We start from the raw sequence: 20,677 nt of genomic DNA on the forward strand, positions 1-20,677 counted from the left end.
TTTTCTTTAAAAAAGATGCTATAAAAGTATTATCTGTATATATTCTTTTCATCAATTCAATGGATTTCGCCAGCAAAAAAGCGCGCTTTGTACGTCGAGAAAGAGCAGAAAAAGCCTCTTCCACATCTCACAGTCAACAAGTCCCACCTTCTGGGCCAATTCCACACCCCCAAATGTCTTCTTGTTGTGTGCCACCCCCTCCCGACCAAATAGATGCAAACATTATATCTATTCAATTGGACTTTTTAAAAGATAACGTCCCCATCCATGTAGGTGACCCCATCACTTGTTCCCATTGCAACTCGATATTCTCTTATTTGGATAAAATAGAGAACTTGTCGTGGAAATGCAAGTTTTGTGGGACGGAGAACAAAATTGCTGATGTCCTTCCCGAAGAACTTCCCGACACACAAACAGTCGACTACATCTTAGAAGCTCCCGTTGAACAAAAGACAGCAGAAACAGCAGAAGACTCGACTTTAGTGTATTGTATCGACACTTCTGGCTCGATGAGCATTAATGTCGACTCCAATTTTGGGCGGATGCAGACCCGTCTTGATGTCGTCAAAAGTGCTTTAAAATCGCAGATCAAGGCGCTTTCAGCAACCAAGCCAAACACCAAAATCTGCTTAGTCCAATTTTCCAAGGAAGTTATGATCTATGGGGACTGCACCGAGAAGCCGATAGTAGTCAAGTCACAGATGTTAACCGACTTTGATTCCTTAGTTGATATTGCCAAAGAGAAAGTGACTTTAAAAAGTCTTTCCGAGACGAAGAGTTCCATTTATAGAGCAATTGATGGATTAGAAGAACAAGGGTCGACTGCACTTGGTCCAGCCTTGTTGGTCTCTTCTGTTATAGCTGGCAAGCAGAAGAATGGGAAAGTCATTTTATGCACTGATGGGATGGCAAATGTAGGTATTGGGATATTAGAGAATGGTATAGATGAAGACAAGCTGTATCCAAGAATATCAGAATTGGCAAAGAGCTATGGTGTAGTGATCAACATCAACACATTAAGTGGGTGCAATGCGGGATTGAAAGACTTGGGAGAGTGTTCTGTAGCTACTGGCGGTGAAGTGTTAGTAGTTGAGCCATCACAGATAGAGACTGCGTTTGGTGATGCCATAGATAAGGTGTTAATAGCCAGTGAAGTCGTGATAGGGATCTATTTACACCCCGCTGTATGTATCGACATGGAACAAAATTCTGAGAGTCCAAGTCGGAAGAATGTGAGTTATGGGAATGTGACAGATGGGTCAATTTATCAGTTTAAGTATGCTTTAAGAAGAGAAGAAGATATCAAAGTCTTTGGAGAAATTAAGAACTTCCCCGTGCAAGTCCAAGTCAAATACAAGAAGACAAATGGGATGAAAGGAATTCGAGTGATAAGTAAGACAATAGAAGTCGCAGACGAAAAAGAAAAGGATGAATTAAACGGGGAAGTACTTCAGACATATTATATCAGAGAAGCTTCAAGACAACAAGCCCAAGGAAATGTTTTTCAAGCTCGACAAAACCTTTCAAACTTCAGAATGGCCCAACAAGTCTCAACTCAGACAATGCAAACACCTTACATGGAATTCGCAAACACAATGGAATATAACTTTACACATAATACTGGCGATATGAGTAGTGCAGTGCGACAACAAGCTGCTCAAATCAATCCAGCCAATGTTAGGAGATACAATGAATATGCAAAGAAAAAGTAATTCATTTCTTTTTTTACTATATTTTACTATATTTTACTATATTTTACTATATTTTACTATATTTTACTATATTTTACTATATTTTACTATATTTTACTATATTTTACTATATTTTACTATATTTTACTATATTTTACTATATTTTACTATATTTTACTATATTTTACTATATTTTACTATATTTTACTATACAAAGAAATAAAAATACTACAAATTCACAAATTAACCTGTAATAGTTTTTGTAAATAGTTCCAAAACTAATAATACTAGAAAAAATCACTAAACTATAATAAACTTTGTAAATAGAAAAAGGCATTCAATTTAAATTAATATTTTTATTAAATTCAAACTATATTTTGTATCAATTAATCTGAACTAGTTGTTTTAGTTTAATTTGTCATATATAATAAAAAGAAAACCAGAGAACCAACGACTTAAAAAAAAGTTCTTTTACTGAGCGACAGGAGCTGTTGGTTTTGGGACTCTTGGCTCGGTCTTGAGTGATTTGTCGTATTTGAGTTTTTCGTCTGTGAGTATTCCATCGCTGAAGTAGTAATTATTGATATAACAAATGATTTGAGGGATAGCGACGATGTCGTACTTTGTGTCTTCGAATCTGACGACGTTGTTAATACATTCATACAGTCGGAGCTTCTTATCCAAATTGAATTTTTCACCGACCATATCGGGATTTCCGTCGTCCAAGAAAGTATAATCCGTCAAATACGTTCCAATGAATGGGATACACGGAGTTGAATAGATGTCTTTCACTTCCGCTCTAAACCCGGAGTAATTCTTTTGGAAGAGCATCCCGAGTTTCTCGAATTGTCCCCACAGTGGGTCTTGATTGACTGCCTCCATTGTTCTTTTCATTCGATGCACTGCAGAGTCTCCTAGTGCTCCAACAAGTGAATAGAGTAAATCGTAGTTTTTGATAGCGTGTGCTTTAATAGCGATACTCAAGACCTTTTTCGCTAATGCAATTCTTTCTTCCAACACTGTAGTGTTCAAGAACAAATTGACAAAGAACGACGAGATGAAGTTAAACATCTGTGTTGATTCAAGAATATGTTGTGCCTTATATCGATACTTCACTTTAGCCCATGCTTGACCAAAGAACTCACTTGGTCGTATTTGGTAAAAGATGAACGCCTCCATATAAGTAAATTGACTGACTATCACATCATCGTCGATATCCAAAAAGCGGACTTTAGGGAAGAACTGTTTAAATAATTCCGTACTGAGTTTACTCTGGTCCGGCAACTGTTTTGTTTGCCCAGAGCTCTCCTCAGGCTTTTTCAATGGGAAGACTATGCAATTCTTTTTAATCATCGGGTTGAAGCCCTTCGTCTTGTGATCGTCCTCTATCGACTTCTTTAAGATCCCTATTCGTCCTTTCATCACATTTAACACCGCTCCATCAACTATTTTCGAGTGCTCTTCCATCAATCGGACAAGCGCCTTCTTCTCATCGGTCTCATAGTAAATCGCGTACAAGTCAATCCACGTCTTAATGACTGCGGCTACCTTAGAAGAGACAGATGACTTATAGACGTTTTTGTCGCATCCGTTCTCCGGTTCAAAGTCTTCGGGGACGTCCAGTCTCTCCATCAGCTTCAAGAAGAACTTTTCTGGTGTAGTAATCGTCGTCAAAAACATACCAACAGCCTTAACAAAGACTCCAGCTCTTGGGCCGACAGCAGTGAGTCTGAATACAATCGAGTTCAAGTTCATATTCTTGTCATTAGTGTCCTCAAGTGTAACATCGCCAACGGTCTTCATATTCTTGACATCGGGGTCTTCATACAATTTCGTTGAATCGTCGGCTTCATGTGTTAAAGCAGCCAATCCAATCGATGTGAAGTGTTCATTCACGCTCTGAGCCGAGTAGTGTTTGTCCTCGACAATTTGGTCGTAGACAAGTTCGCTGTTGTGTATTGCGTTGAATAACGTGTATAACAAAACAGACTTATTCAACGTGTGTTTCGGCGTTTTCACTCCACTCTCCGTCTCTAAGACCCCTCGTGTCGTGTTATATCCCTTCACATGCAGATGCTGTAAGATCATCTCAAGTATATTCTCCTTCGTTACCTTCTCCTTGACCTTTTTAACACCAGGCTGAAGTTCTTTCACTAACGCAATCGTTCGGTGTAACGGGTAAACTGTCTCTTTCACTCGTTGATACGTTTGAACGTCCTTATAAATTTGTTCCCGCCACTTCCCGTCATTTTCAGAGTACTTTTCCTTGAACTCGACCTTCTCCACTTTGGGGTCTTCGGCCATATCAAAGTAATATTTGTTCTGGTCGTTCAACGCTCCAAGTAAGTCCTCGACTTTTTGCAGTTCTATTTTGGGGTAAATCCCCGGGTTTTGTGTCGTCCCAGAGAAGTGTGAAGACCCGTCGTGTGATCCGGTATAGCTCCCTTCACCTTCTTTAATACTTGACTGGTGTGTCCCTTTTTTGTATGATGACGTATTGTATGACGCAGAGCCCATTTTATTGAAAGACGATGTCGGGCTTGATATTGGATTTAGTGATGGCGTCGAAGACTTAGGTTGTTGTTGAGGAGTTGATGCTTGTGGAACTTCAGTGGTTTGATTCAAATTACTTGGGCGTGGCGCAGTCGGTTGGTTTGGAGATATGATGCTCTGTTTCAACGAACGGCGACCTATTCGAACACCTTCTTGAGGTTGTGTTGGCATAGTAGCTGGCATAGATGGGACGCTCATGCTGAATTAGATTTTGGAGTTCAAAGGATCTTATATTTATCAGTTTCCGTTGTTGCTTCTCTATTTTTAAACAGCCCATTTATTGTATCATTTAATATAGTTATTTTATTATACAATTTTAATTAAATGCATTTCACGTCTTTTTGGGAGGTAAGTAAATGATTATAGTATAATTATACTATAGATATAGTACATTAATTGCATTGAGTAAGAAACATGACGAGCCGAATAATAAACGTAAATTAGACTTTGATGTATTACACAAGAGATATGGGTTCACTGTTTCTTAAGTTCAAGGAATTTCTTTCTTAACTCGTCCAAGCTAATTGGTATTGATTCTTCACGAATGCGTTTCTCGATCTTTTTCTCGTCTTGATGTTATTACATTCTCCACAACAGAATTCTACTCAAAAAGATTATGAAAATGAACAAACATAAAGTGGGTTGCTGTGTTGATATCGAATTGAAAAGACTTCTCTTGTCGAAAGGAGAGCTGTCATTCCCTTCAAACGACCCAAAGAGAAATTTGTCCTTTGTCCCATCCTTTTTGAATTTGACGTCGACAAATGACGACATCACTCTCTTAGAAGATGAGGGATAGTCTTGAAAGTTTTGTTTCAAATCCATCTCTTTGAACCTATTCCCTCCATTCAGTGGAGTGCTCATGACATTATACGACCCCATGGGACCCACTGGTGAAAATGAATTGAGCGTGATCGGTGCAAGACAAAAGTCTTTATTACATTCATCACTTCCAAAGCCCAAACTGGGCTCTTCAAATGTCATCTCAGCAAGTTTTGACACTTTTGGAGTCCCCTTCTGCTTATCCTCGCGCTTCGATGGTGTATTAAAAGGCGTGTCGATGTCCTCCTGCACCGTCGTGAACGCAGAGTATATCAACCGCTTCAGTCCGTCTTCTAAAAACTCCATTAACTTGCCCGTAGAGTACCACAGGATATTCCCAAGGACCGGTTGGAAGATCAAATCTTCATTACTTGTCGGGTACTTACTGATATCGATATCTTCGTTCCCCAAAAGCATCACACCCCCCTCATTATTCAGTGAATATTTCGTCGCTCCAAACACTGTGAAACACAACGGAAACTCCAAGTCGTCGTTCCCAAAGAACTGCATCTCAACTCCCTCGGGTGCACATTGGTGGCCTCTTATCAGCGCAATACAGTTATTCGAAGCCAAAAACTCGTCAATTGCCTGATATCCAAACAAGTAGGAACAGTTCCGTTCTTTATTCTCGAGGAAGGTGATCTTATCGAAGTGTTGTTTGAACTTTGGTTTCTCGTCCAAGAACTTATCAGTGACGGGGTCTGCCCATAAGATGTCACAAAAGAGTCCTTCATTCGGCGGTTCCTGGAACCTGAAAATGTTATTGATGTCCTCTATCTTCGCCATTTTAGGGGAAATTCCTCCATGACACAGGAAGAATTTGCCGATCTTCCGAGTGACAAGAGCGGCGAGTGGGAATGTGTCGAACAAGTCGCAGAAGGTGAAATAGAGTGTCAACGAGTATTTTGTTTTACATTCAGTCATGAAGCCCATCGCTTGTGTCATTGTTCGACTCTCATGCTACGAGTTATTGATACTTCACACCTCAATGCATTCTCTGGTATATAACAAACGTTCCCTCGCAATAACACAACCCTCTTTGGGTCATTCACTTTCATACAGAGTAACGTGATCAACACTTCACATGACATTTGCCCTCGATCAACATAATCTCCTAAGAACACCAACGTGTGTTCTGGTCGATCCGTCTTCCAATAGTCGTCGTCGACTTGTGTAAGTAAGTCCAAGTATTGTCCATGGAAGTCTCCAAAGACAAGGGCGTCTGTAGTGATCTCAACGACGTTTTTCTCGAGTCGTAAATAGGTCGACGCTTCTTCTATGAGTTTTAAGAGACTTGACTCGGTGATTAGACCTCCTTGTAAAAAGACTTGTTCGAGCGCGGAGAGGTCGTACTTGTTTGAAGAGTCAAGTGGAAGGTCGGTGGAGATCATATCTGGATTTTCAAGTTTGAATGTATCTCCAAGCGACTTTGAAATTGTTGAAAATCACGAAATGAAGAGATTGAAAGGTATATTTTTTCATTGGAAAGCATTTGTTGCTTAATACGTACCATCCGTTGGATAGATTCGAAATACCTGAAATGAATTAATAAATTATAGTACTTATTACCTATTTTTAACTTAAAGATCAAATCAGACTTTTTATCAAGACGATTTGGTAAAAAACAATACAAATTGTCCGAAAAACACAATTATAAGTCAAAGGGTTGACAATTTCTATTTTTCTTTACTTTTTGGATAAAAAAAATTAAAGTATGATAATTCCCAAATAATTGCTCTATTAGTTTAGTTTTATGCTAAATAATACATTTCTGAAAGTCATCACTTTAAAAGTGGGGTTTTAAAAAAAGATTTGAATTAAAGAAATAACGATTCGTTTTGTGACCAAAAAAAAACAGCTGTATTATACTGGAACATTTCGGGAAATATACTCTATTAAAAATGATTAAAACAGATTTAACAAAGGTGTTTTTTTTCTTCCTGAAGTTTTGGATAAAAGAAAAAACCGTTTTGAAAACTTCATCGCATGGCATTTTTTCCGTACTTTTTATTATTAATTTATAGTAAATATTATTATTCTCATTCATCATAAATACCTTATCCTTCATTCTATAAACCTCACAAACATTTAACATCTCTTTCCCTAAAATCTTAGAGCTTTTAATTATTATATGACATTGACTTTCTTTAAGATAATAATAATAATAATCAAAAAGACCAAACAATAAGAAGAACAATAAAAAAATTAACTTTATAATATCGAAACAATAAAAAAATGGTAAAACAAAACGTTTCAATGACGACTGAAATTAGCAAGCCATAAAGACGTGGTTATAACGGCAGATGGATGGGCCCTTTTCTTCATACTCGGCCTTCGAGTGGCAGTGCTGGACGAAGACTGGCAATTCTGCCATGACAGACCCGCCGTACCAAACTGCGTATCTTTGATATGGGTAAGTGACGACATTAACTTCGGTAGCTTTTGGGGTGAGTTTTCCACCGGACAATTCGACTGTTTTTTGTGTTCTGAAGTCGGTGAATCTCTTGACATCTCTCTGGAGTCTTTTTCCGAAACCCTTGAACATAGTTGATCCTCCCGACAAGATGATGTTCTTATACAAATCTCTTCTACAATCGATAGGGCACGCCTGCACGACATCGTCGACCAAATCTGCAAGTGGTGTAGTGAAGTCTGAGGAGAAGATTTCTGGGTTAAAGAAGAGTTCTGGTGCCAAGAATTGTTCATACCCGACGTCGAAAGTGTATGGTTTCTTTGTGATCGGGTCTTTCGCCTCATGTTTCTTGAATGAAGACATTCCGTCCTTTCCTTCTTCCATAATAGCAAATTCCTTAGCCATATCTTTCGAGACAAAGGAATACTTCTCCTTCACCGTTCGTGCCATTTCCATTCTTTCCGATGGAGGAATTGGTTCTTCACGTTCAAGGAGCATTTGTTGGATGAATGCAGTGATGTCCTTCCCAGCAAGTGGAATGTTTTTAATAGCTGATCCAATGACATATCCTTCAGCTACTGGGATGATATGAGTCACTCCATCCCCTGAATCAATAACAGTTCCAGTCAAGACACTTCCTTTATCTCCACCCTTTCTTGACCATGAAGCTACTATAGCCAACACAGCTTGGACGGCAATATACATCCCCGGGACGTTAAATGTTTCAAAGAAGACTTCAGCAAGGTATTCTCTGTTCTCTGGGGGATTCATAGGGGGTTCAGTTAATAAGAAGTAGTGGTCTTGCGGATCACATCTCAAATATTTGAATATAGCTTGCTCCCAATACATCTCCATCAATGTCCAATTCTCTATTTGGCCATGTTTCAATGGGAACGTTTTGGTGTACGACTTCGGCGCTTGCTCGGCCTCCTCTCCAATGTAAAAATCAAAGTCCTCGGTCGACTTCGGACATGTGTTCAAATTCGCACTCGAGTCCACAGCAATCATGGACGGAATTAAATACGACGGTTCAGTATTCCCCGCATATCCAATTTTCGTATATCCGGTCCCATTATCCAAGACGACGGCTGGCAGTGTTGACATCCTCTTCTGTTTTTAAGTTCCAGTTCGACTCTATATTTGAAGTTCTCGTCGTCTTTTTTCATTTGCTCGTTTCTTCGTCCCACTGGTCTTCTATATTTGCATGCCTCTTTTGTATAGTTTATTATTGGTTAATTTATAGTTTATGTATAGTTTAGCATGGACTTGAAGGTATGAATTGAAATGGAGAGTCTCACATGCCGGATAACGACGTGAGAAAGAACTCAGTTTTCAAAGTTTGAGCGCTCACAACTTTTTCAAGTTTCAGTAGACAACCAATCGCTTGTAACAGGGAAATGACTAGTTTTAATAATTATTTCAATTTATGAGTAAATTACATGGTAATGTTTCTTTATTGAGCCCTCTCTTCACTCTTGGAGTCTATTCAATCGGTAATATAACCACTACAAAACACACAATTTAATATTTCCATAACGCAATGTTCCCATCTTTAAACCCTGCAGCTATGAAATTCTGTTTGCAAGCAATACTGATGAGTCCAGACACATTATTGGACTCAAGCGTTATACAATCGTTTGAGGGGATGATGGGATAGACATAGATCTTCCCTTCATGAGAACCACATACGATCTTGTCTGAGTGGTACGACAACGCACAGATCTTCTTCTGAATTGAATACGTCGGTTTCTCACACATCCGATCGTCCCAAAAACTGATCACTTTGTCATTCCCCGCTGACACAAAATTGTGTTCGTTGATTGGTTCCAACCCTATAATCCCGGATTTGTGTGCTTTGATCTTCGCGACAGTCTGCGCGTCGTACGGGTTCCATATATGGATCGTTCGATCGGCTGACCCAGACAAGAAATACTTCCCATACGGTCGCACAATCGACACTTTCCTTTGATGTCCACTATATGAAAACAAATGGTTCTGATGCATACTAGCGTATTTATATCCATTCACCGTCTCATTCCAAACAACAAATTCCATGTCTTCCAGCGGGTAGAACCCTTCAATCGGTCCTTGCGATACATCAAAGACATGTGAATGCCTTGAATCAATCCAGTTGATATATCGAATCGTCCCACAGTGATACCCAGACGCTATATAATTCTTCGCCGTGAACTTCGTCGAGACTAAGCAACTGTTCGGCCCGACAAATGTCCGACACGAAAAGTCGTCCAAATTCCACAATCGGATCTTCCGATCAGAACTCCCCGAAACAAGCTTCTTGCACTCTCCATCAAAGTCCAAGTCACGTATAAGATTGGTGTGTCCTTGGAGTATATGGAAGAATGGAGTCACTGTTTTCCATATTGCAATGTTGAAGCTTTCATTGTGTGGGCTCATACTCCTTGGCATCTCAGAAGCTTTAAAAACAGTGTCTCTCTCACCGTCATCCTCTCGAGTGTTCCCAGACTCACTCGTTGTGTTCAATGTGTTGTTCAGACTTTTCTTGAAGTATTTACACGTGCGCGACAACGCAAAGATGTCGATTTTATTCAGAAATTTGCAGACTTTAATGACCAGTGCAAAAGGCAGTGTGAGCAACGCGGGCACCACTGGTGAAGCGCTTGAAACAAACTTCAGTGGTTGTTTGTAGTTTTCGATTGGGCTCAAATTATTAAATGACGTGTCGATGTTCCTCAAGAATTGTAAAATCGCGTTGAGTGCTGCTTTTTGGTTTAATCTTTGTAAAGATGTCCGTGCAAAGACTTTGATATTGAATTGGATATTCCACTTCCCATCGCAATTAAACAAGTAGATATAACTTGGTCCAAAGGTATACATTTGGTCGACGTCTTGTGGTTGTAAGTTCTCTATAACACTCTTGAAATGGACTAAAGCGCACTTTTCCGAATACACAAAAGTTGAAAAAGTGATGTCCTCGCCTTGTGTTTGATAATACGGTGTTTGGTTCTTGTGGACAACTACAGTTCTCTTCCCAGAGGGACTCACACAACTACATCGATTCTGAAAGATCAAAGAAAGAAGAGTCTCTTGTGTTAACTGAAAAGTGCAATCTTTAATAAAAACCCCTTCCGCTATAAACGACGCTTGATCGATCACATACCCAACACAAGTCACTCGCGTCCTCGCACTCTCAAACCATACCTCCCCGACTGTTTCATGTTTCCCATTTAATGTTAATTCAAGCCCCGCACGCTCTATTGCGACATTCATAATAACATCGGCGCGGTGTTGTGTCTTTTCAAAGGCTATGAAATCAAGACATGACTTCATTCGTCTGATTGGGATGTAACTAAACCGCTCTAAAGACTCATTCAAGTCCTCTGATTGTAACCAAGGGATAGGCTGAATGACTTCGATGTCTCGAATCATACACCCATTGCCTACATCCTCTAATGTAACTGCTTGGAAGAGAATTGCACTATCTCTGAAAGGGACAATTCTCGAGTTGGGGTCGGTGACAGAAAGAGACATCACATATGAACGGTTAACAAACTTCTTCATCACTCTTCTCAGACATAACCCATTCTTAGTAAATCCTATTAAGTTGAACTCCATCTCGACTATAAAGTCAAAGACATCTCTGTGGTCGAGATAATTGAATTTCCAAATGAAGGGAAGGTATTGAACATACGTGTCGTAATTCGCAAAGAATTTAAACATCTTGGAACTAGTAGACGGGATGATACCTTCAGAGATGATTGCGTGCATTCTACATGTGATTTCATATTGATTTGATTAGTTATATTGATTTGAGTTAAATTGCACTAATAAAGTGACTTACTATATACTCTGTGCTTGATAAAGTCACTAATTCAATTAATAACACTGTTGTTATATTGAAATATATATAACAAACCCATCTCGACGATCTTGAAACCCAACAGTAAAAGGGATGTCATCAACTACCATTGTCTTAATCTTCTTACAAGCCTTGTCATGAAGGTTTTTAATCATCGACTCAATGTCTGCAATTACTTCGTCGACTGTAAAACGATTCATTGAAACTTGCGAAGACAATGAAATTTTCGAGTTAATTTGAGTATGGTTCTTTTTATCGTTATTTTATCATTTCATTTAGTTCAAGTAACAAAAGAAACTCCTTCGTTTTCGAGGTGTTTTTGTGGCATTTTAGTGCAAAGATGAATATTTAATACAATTTGGTACTCACAATACAAGTTACTATATCATATAATATTTTATATTATAAATTACTACAATAACAATGGGTTAAAGGTTATAGCAAACAAAACAATGGAAAAAAAACAAACAAATCGAAAATGACAAGATAAAAAACGATTATTGGAATTAGAAAATCTTTTTCTTCAATTAATAAAACATTTTTGAAAAATACTCACAAAAACTGGCAGTTTTAGTCATCATTTCAATAGTTTTGTTTTAATTTTTTTATTATTGTTATTAACAATTCAATGAATATATAAAAACTTTTCGATCAAATTACGACAAATAAGAGCAATTTTTTTATAAAAAATTTTTGCCTGGTGAAATGGTATAAATAGCTTTAATATAACAAAACCCATTTGAATTTAAAAATAGATAATTTAGCTATCAATAAATAATTTATTGTAATTATAGCTTATTTTTTTTATTTTTTGGGTGTTGGAGAATAGCATTTAAAAATGCTATTAAAACGGTATGTTATATTTTACCCGGTTCTTTGGCGTTTTTGATACTAACAATCATCAGTAAAAAATGCGGGCTCGAAGTCTAATAGAATAACATGTTTCTATTAACACATAAAAAGACAAATTGTTTTTTTAACTTGTATAAGAGGAATAAATAAATGTTTTTCGAAGTTTTTCCCAATTTGAGCTGTATATTTTAATGATTAAAAGAAACTTTTAAAAGTCGGGAAAAGTATTATATAAATTTAAAATTTCCCGTTTTTTAAAACACTTGAATTTTGTTCAATAGTTTTATTAAGGAAAATATTTTTTTTATTATACTTTGGTTATTATATTTATATTATTTTATACTAATAGTTTGATTAACTATTATTAATAATATTTATTACTATAGTTAATAAAATGTATAAAATCAAGTTCAATGGACGTTAAAAGCTAAGGAAAAAGCGAATTTGCCACTTCAAAACAATTTCATGACAGGATCAATTTATAGTGGTGTCACTTTCAGCGCGAGTAAAACGCTATATGGCACAAGTCCATATTCACAAGAATCTCTAAATTATTTGGCAGGTAATAGGAAAAGAAGAACAACTTTTTAGAGATGCGGTCGACAAAAAAATCACACACCTTCTCCATCAAAGAAAAAAGGTTAGTATTCATTCGAAGAAGAACACTTGCACCACAGAGACTTTAAACAATTCCAGCCAAAAGTAATTAAGAAATCTATTTTAATTCTCAAATATTGTCTATTTAATAATAACATAACTAATTAATTATAGTACAATGAAATGATAATAAACTCCAACACATTTTCGTAAATCAACAATATCAATCAAAAGTGTCTCTTTTCCATAATCAAGCACAAATACGCAACTATTTGTTGTAAAGTATAGTGGTATAAATGAGGGTCTTAATTTCAAAACGTTTATCAATTTAAGGGTTTCTAAAATATTTAGAAAAAAACAAATTATAATAAAAATATAGTAACTTAATAGTTTAAATGATTTTTTATTATGATACAGTTAGTTTCATTTTGTTTAATAATTTTTTCAAAATTATAATGTTTTGTTTCAAAATAATGATAAAAATGTACCTTTAATCAACACTGTTTCAAAACAATAATTTATTGTTTCAAAAGAAAAACAATTGTTTCAAATTAATGAATAATTGTTTCATTAAATGATTTATTTTACATTAATTATGACTAATTGTTGAAAAAACTTGTTTTTTTGTTTCAAATTTTTAATTATTTGTTTCAAAACTGTGTTTGAATTCTCAAAACAATAAACACAAACAAACAATGAAAACAAACACATTTTGACAATAACTAACTGGGAAAATAAAAAATGTATATATTTAAACACCATTTAAATCTATATTTTCAATGGCAGTTAACACTTTTCAGTTTATTCATAGAGACAATGTCCAATCATTTTTGAATCAAGAAGATCCTCATCAACAACCAGTTCTTGATGAAGTACCACTTGCACAATTGAGAACTACAGATGAAATTTCAAGATCAAGTAGTTTGCGGAACACTGAAACACAACCATTTGGAGACACACAAATTACAACAAAACAAACAGAACAAAAAAGAATCTATGTTAAAGCGACCCAGTCCCAGAAAAACAGACTTTATAATGAATACTGTGAACACGGAGAAATCAAAGATTGGCGATATTATCAAGAAAAAAGCAAAATGAATGAACAAATGGTCAAACAGTATATTAGGTATTTGAAAAGTAGTATTGATATTACATAAACTCAAAAAGTGGGAAGAAAACCAAAATATTCTCCTGAGTTACTCACCGAAATAGCCAATAAATTAACAATAGAAAATAAAACACTAAGAGAAACCAAAAAACATTTGGCAGATAGTGTTTTGAATGAAATAAGAACTAATATAAAAGTAGTGTCGATTTCAACAATAAGTCGATATATCAAAGACCCAGACATAATGAAAGTAGCCGAACTTCCACCTTTAAGTTTTACCGAGTGCACAATAAGAGGTCCCAGAGCGAACACACAGGAAAACAAATTACTACGAGTACAAAAAAGAAGAGAACTTGATCAATTTATTTCTTCGGGTTATCAAGTTGTTTTTGTCGACGAGAATCACTGGAAGGTTGGCAATGTCAGATCCAGAAATTGGGATGTTAGAGGAAAAAAAACATTTTCGTGAACAACCATTGTCGACATTTAATTTATCGTGCGTCTGTGCTATAAGTGATACCGGTTCAAAATATTGTACTTTATTTAACCAAACTATTAATGGGGAAATATTTATTAAATATTTTAAATTCCTCATTGAGGCATTCACAACGGATGGAAGCAGGATTGTATTTGTCATGGACAATGCTTCAGTCCACAAAGATGACATTGTTCAACTTGCAGAAGACAGAAGGTGCAAAGTGTTGTTCAATGCGCCTTACTCACCAGAGTGCAACCCTATAGAAAACGTATTTGGAATATAAAAAGTCCGAGTTGGAAAATTGAATAATGTGACTATAGCAGATATGATTGAAAACATCTCAAAGTGTTTTGATGAAATTAGTCCAATTGAAATAAGACGAATTGTAATGAATTTTATTAATATTGTTTCTGTGAAAGTTTTTGCAATGGAAGATCTTTAACTGGTTTTTAATTTTTTGTGTTTATTGTTTTGAGAATTCAAACACAGTTTTGAAACAAATAATTAAAAATTTGAAACAAAAAAACAAGTTTTTTCAACAATTAGTCATAATTAATGTAAAATAAATCATTTAATGAAACAATTATTCATTAATTTGAAACAATTGTTTTTCTTTTGAAACAATAAATTATTGTTTTGAAACAGTGTTGATTAAAGGTACATTTTTATCATTATTTTGAAACAAAACATTATAATTTTGAAAAAATTATTAAACAAAATGAAACTAACTGTAAATAGAATAAATATATTGTAATTTAAACTGTTTGGTTTATTGTTTGAACACTTTAGTGTTGTCGAAACACTCCCCGAATATTCCAGGAAATTATTTGGGGAATTTTATTTTTTATATCAAATTCCCGAACCGATTCCGGAATCAAAAAATATTCGGGAATATTTTTAACCTCGGTTCGGGAACATCCTGATTCCCAAACTTAAAATTGGTGTGTTCCCGAACCAATAAGTTCCCGAACACACAAGTTCCCGAACTTCATAAAAAAAATATTCCCAAACTTTTGATTCCGGAACATGGCGGTTCCCGAACCGATTCCGGAATCACCAGTATTATATTAAAAATTTATTAATAAGCAAACTAAAAAAATAACAACTTTGTTTTAATATTAAAATTGATAGATTTGTATAATAATATCTTTGTAAGTGTTTTATCCATTTGTATCACTATTCAACAAGAAATCAATTTTTATATTATATTGGATATTAGTATGTAAGTTTTAATTCTATGTTAAAATTGTTCATTGCAATAATAATTATTTTTTTTTGATTTAATTTATAATCAGTGTTATTACATGTATTTACATTACAAAAAAAACATGTTGTATTATTGTTGTTTATTTTAATGAGAATTTAGTAATTTACAAAGTAACATTTTAATCAAATGCTGTAATACCATTATAAAAAGTTTTTTTAAATAAAGTTTTTTACAATTCTTAATAATAATTTTCAATGTAGTTGAAATACATTATTTTATTTTTATTGTAGATAACTTTAAAAATTCAACTTTACTTGATAAAAATCATCATAAAATAATCATCATTTGTATATATTTACAGACGGACAAAAAACATAATCCATTTTTCAATTACTTCGACTTGATTTTCTTGATTTCAATTATATTAATATAATTAAATGTACTGTACTGTTAACTATGAATGCTGAATATACCCATTTGATACTTTTTTGTTCGAAGGGGTAATAAGTATTAAACTTCCTTTGTTTTAATATTAATAACTATTAGAACAGTATAAAGTTGTATTAATACAGAAGTGTTTTTTATCCAACCAGTATCAACAAAAGTTTTCAATAACAATGTTGATATTGGTGTAATTAAACATTTAAATTATGTCCGTTTTGTGATTATTATCATTAAAACAAATTGTTATAAAATTTCACAAATTATATTCAATGATCAAGAATTTGTTTATAATAAACTTCTTTTATTTAACAGAAAAACAAATAGAGAATTATATTTATTGTAATACATCTGTTTTTAAATTAATACGTTTAAAATTGCGTTTGTATATTGACATCTTTGTTGTTTAAACAGTTTAAAATAATATAATCAAGAGCCAAAAAAATAAAAAATTCAACTGTAAAAGTCCAACAATTAAATAGATATAGAATGAACATTTATTTATATACAATTATTTTCAATATATAAGAGGTTAAACAAAAATATAATATGTAATTTGAATATTGATTTTGTTATTTAAATCTAACTCAACACTTTTTAATAAAATATAAATATTTGGAATTTTTGCACAATAAAGTAGAAGATGCACTTTTTTAATTTGAAAAAATTCCACAATTTGTATATTTAAAACGAAACAAGTATAAAATGATTGTCAATTGATTATTTAAAGTAATATATTTCAATGACTTCACATAGTCAATAATGTTTATAAATAAATACAAATTAATGAATTTTAATTTATAATAATATTTAAATTACTTATTATATTCCCAAATAAATATCTTATTTAAATATCATGTTAACTTACACGTAAGTAACTGTTTTGTGTTTACAAACAAAAAAGATTATTTTAACTTATTTTAAACAAGTATAAGCTTATTTTTGTCAAATTGTTGATATTAAGCAGTTATCCTCCATTGAATTATTATTACAATGTATTTATTTAAACGGGTGTTGTTTTCACTTTTTTAATTTAAAGTGTGAGCTAATTTTTAGGAACATAAGATATCGATTATATTAAAAACAATTCTTTAAAATCACAAGTTGATTAATTTCTTTGTTAAACAAACGTCTGTCGTTTACACGAAATCAAAAACATAATATGTTCACACAATAAATGTTACAGACTGATTCTGTAAATTATTTTATAATAATAATACAAATCAAATTAACACGAAGTTATATAATTGATAATAATTGAAATTTATCAAATTAAAAATAGTTGTTATGGGTTAAAGAAATTTACTCAGAATTACTAATTTAACAAAATAAAAACGTTCACATTTCATTGATATTTACAATCAAATTTAAAACTAAAAAATGAATGTCTATTTAAATTATTTTTAATTTCAGCAATGTAATAATAATGATTTATCTAAATAATTATTAAATTTGATTATTAATTATTCATTGTTTGAAATTTTTTATTATGTTTTATTTAAAATAATACATTTAATGTCATTATTGTAACATTTAAAATGCAAACAAACTTCTTTGTTTTTATTGTGTAACCAAGTTGTTTCTACATTTATTGTTTAAAATAACATAGTTTTTGTTAAAATGCTACCATTTAAATATTAAACAATTTTAATTATAATGTTACCTTTTTTACCAAAATAATTAATTAAATATTATTTTTAATACAGTAAAACCTCCAAAGAGGGGTACCTCTGATAAGTGGGTTCTTTCAAGAAAGGGCATTTTAAGATTGAAACTAAAAATATAGTTCTTTATCGAGAGGTTTTTAAGGTTTGATTGGCTAAAAATGCCTGCTCTTGAGAGAACAAGTATACCACACTTTCCCATTCTTGAGAGGTTTTACTTTATATAGATGTCAGAATGTTAAAAAATAGAATTTATTTGAATGTTTGTTTAAATTAATATAAGATGATATTTTATACAATTCACTATAAACTGTTATGCTAAAAGACGTAATACAAATTTGAGAATGTATCATTAAAGGTGTTTAGACATGCACAACAAACCAATGTTTAAAATGGTCAATTTTTAAAATTGTTTGATTGAATTTTATATAATAATGAATTACTATTTTTGATATTTTAAATAATATAAATAATAAAAAGCAAAATACAAACATATATATATATATTTTATTTTTTGAAATAATAAAAAGAATGATTTGACATCATAATTTATAATACTTAATAATGCTATTAAAGGTTTCTTGAATTTATTTTTATATTAGCTTTTCCAAAACCAGTTTAATATTTGTGAAAATATAAGTCTTTTATCAAATAATAACATTGTCATTTTATTTTAATAATTTTTTGAATTTTTTTAATTATTCAAAAAATAAAAGTAAAAATTAAACAAAACCTCTACAAATTCATTCATTTTTTGTATATTCAAAAACGATAGTGCAACTTTTTATATAAAAATATATATTAACATTAAAATGTATTATTTGTTTTTGTACTATTTTTTGTCAACAGAATTATCAATTATGTAACAAACTTTGGATTATTATTTAAACCATATTTTCAAATTATTTAAAATTACATCAATATTATTAAACAATTGTCAAAAACACAACTAATATTCACAATATTTTTCTTTTACTATATTTAAATTTACTTTTTTTAAAAAATAAGATTTTATTATAATTATAATACTACAAACAATTTCAAAACATATAAAAAATATAATCTGTTCCATTAATATTAAATATTTTAAATTACAAATGAAATAATTCATATAATTGTCATTTGTTAATTAATAGTCATTATATTAATTAAACATTTCGTTGTTCAGACAATTAAAGTTTGGTTATTTATTATTTAAATGAACATATTTTAAGTCCTTAATTAAAAATGCATGTTCTGTTTAATATAAATGTAAAATATTAATTTATTAAAATTTTTAAAAATACAATAACATAACATAAAAGAGTTGAACCAAAAATTAATAATAAATGGTAAATTCAGAGATAATCAGAATTTTGATTTATTCCATGCTTTGTTCCAAATAAGAATCAAGATTTTCATCTTTTGTAAAAGTGTGAATAAATGCCATGTAACATAGAGTTGTGGGTGATATTTTGTTTCTTCTGTTACGCAGATAATTACCAGCCAATGAAAACAACCTCTCAGAAGGAGTACTTGAACACAAAATAGTAGAGTATTTAATGGCGATACGAGACAAATCACTCCATTCTTTTTTGTGATTAATCCAAAAGCCGGTAAAGGGTTCTTTGTAATCATGAGTCAGAGCAGTTCTTTCGTAAGAAGATAATTGACCTTCAAGTCCAGTCTCATATTCATTAACATAAGTTGAATATTGGCTAAAACGATCAGTTGGATGCGAGGCAATAACAGTTTCAGACGTGTCAGAAATGGTTGGTTGTTGAGTTGTTTCTACTGTCATATTTTCTTCGAATTTTTTGGTAATGAACTCTTTGGCTATCATTTTATCTTCCGGTTGAAACATTCGGTACTTTATTGCTGGGTTCAAATAGGTTGCAACCAGTATATTTGAGTCCTTTCTAATATCATACGTTCCCTTTTCAAAATACCTTGACACTGATTTGATGAGATTTTCTACGAACAGTCTTGACACTTTGTTGACTTTTATCATTGGTTTTAACTTTTCCACAATGATGTGTTCACGATCTTGTTCTGTCAGAGTCATTAATTTATCTGACGACAAAATTTCTTTATCAAGTTTAAATACTTTAATGGATTCTTGAGATACATCAGGGTCTCTACTAATACTTTGATCAAGACGGTTCAACTCTCCTTTTAATGTTACTATTTCTCCAAAAACATATGACAGACTAGGTCCACTTTCAGACGAAAGTTCGTTACTTGAGATTTTCATCGTCTGGGTTGCTGTTGCAACATTTTTTTTAGTATTCTGATGTCAGTATCAGTCAATGTATGCAATTCAATAAATATAGACTTTTCTTTGGAGTCCTTGTAAATTTCTGAATATTTTTTAATGGCCTGATTGATGTTTGATGTTTGATAAATAATACTGTTAATCATATCCAATTTGGAAAACCACCTCACATCAATATCACTTCTTAAACACTTTGCTTCATTCATACCGTTATCATCTTTACAAGGAAGAGTTATCTGTGAACAACGTTTCACTTTCTTCACTATTCTCTTGGTCTTTTTGAGAACTTCTGCTACTTCTGGAGTTTCTGAAATACCTTTCTTGAGAGCCAAATCCAGTCTATGACACGAGCACCCAATAGAAACATGCCCCGATAACTTGACACCTTTAACGACATTGGATGCATTGTCTGTTATAATTGGAAAGTCTCCATATTTACCAAGATTCCAATTATCAACAACATGATTAATAAAATCTGAAATGTTATCAGCATTATGAGAATCCGAAAATTCAGACAATTCCAGAACTCTTGACTTCATCTGAGAATTGTATAAATAGTGTAAGGTAAAACTAAAGAATTCAAGACCTTGTGGAGATTTCCATCCGTCCATTGTACCACAAATGCCGCTTTGTGATTCGCCTATTTCTTGTGACAATTTTGTTTTTCAATTTAATATAGGTATCTTTCAACCTCGTTGATAATGTCTGATGAGATGGCGGGTTGTAAGTTTTATCAAAGAGAATTAAAAGTTTGACGAA

General features: G+C 32.9%; 5 protein-coding genes across 5 annotated transcripts; 1 reads left to right on the forward strand and 4 right to left on the reverse strand.

Annotated features, from left to right (window-relative positions):
• Positions 1–173: 173 nt before the first annotated feature.
• EIN_092190 (hypothetical protein) lies at positions 174–1,712 on the forward strand (the record flags this gene model as incomplete). Its single annotated transcript, XM_004185952.1, has 1 exon — positions 174–1,712. One exon carries the CDS (start codon positions 174–176, stop codon positions 1,710–1,712), a length of 1,539 nt encoding a protein of 512 aa, XP_004186000.1.
• A 450-nt stretch (positions 1,713–2,162) lies between these two features.
• Positions 2,163–4,442, reverse strand: EIN_092200 (ras guanine nucleotide exchange factor, slime mold, putative; the record flags this gene model as incomplete). The annotated part of the gene is made up of 1 exon (XM_004185953.1): positions 2,163–4,442. One exon carries the CDS (start codon positions 4,440–4,442, stop codon positions 2,163–2,165), a length of 2,280 nt encoding a protein of 759 aa, XP_004186001.1.
• A 276-nt stretch (positions 4,443–4,718) lies between these two features.
• On the reverse strand, positions 4,719–6,579 carry EIN_092210 (serine/threonine protein phosphatase 2B catalytic subunit, putative; the record flags this gene model as incomplete). The annotated part of the gene is made up of 4 exons (XM_004185954.1): positions 4,719–4,813; positions 5,195–6,026; positions 6,080–6,459; positions 6,495–6,579. The coding sequence occupies 4 exons, from the start codon at positions 6,577–6,579 to the stop codon at positions 4,719–4,721; spliced, it is 1,392 nt and encodes a 463-aa protein (XP_004186002.1).
• Positions 6,580–7,335: 756 nt separating this feature from the next.
• Positions 7,336–8,583, reverse strand: EIN_092220 (hypothetical protein; the record flags this gene model as incomplete). Its single annotated transcript, XM_004185955.1, has 1 exon — positions 7,336–8,583. One exon carries the CDS (start codon positions 8,581–8,583, stop codon positions 7,336–7,338), a length of 1,248 nt encoding a protein of 415 aa, XP_004186003.1.
• Positions 8,584–9,000: 417 nt separating this feature from the next.
• Positions 9,001–11,517, reverse strand: EIN_092230 (F-box and WD domain protein, putative; the record flags this gene model as incomplete). Its single annotated transcript, XM_004185956.1, has 2 exons — positions 9,001–11,227; positions 11,375–11,517. 2 exons carry the CDS (start codon positions 11,515–11,517, stop codon positions 9,001–9,003), a joined length of 2,370 nt encoding a protein of 789 aa, XP_004186004.1.
• Positions 11,518–20,677: the final 9,160 nt, after the last annotated feature.

The sequence above is a fragment of the Entamoeba invadens genome (genome assembly GCF_000330505.1).
Source record: "Entamoeba invadens IP1 unplaced genomic scaffold scaff_1105074726227, whole genome shotgun sequence".
Taxonomy (NCBI): domain Eukaryota; phylum Evosea; order Mastigamoebida; family Endamoebidae; genus Entamoeba; species Entamoeba invadens.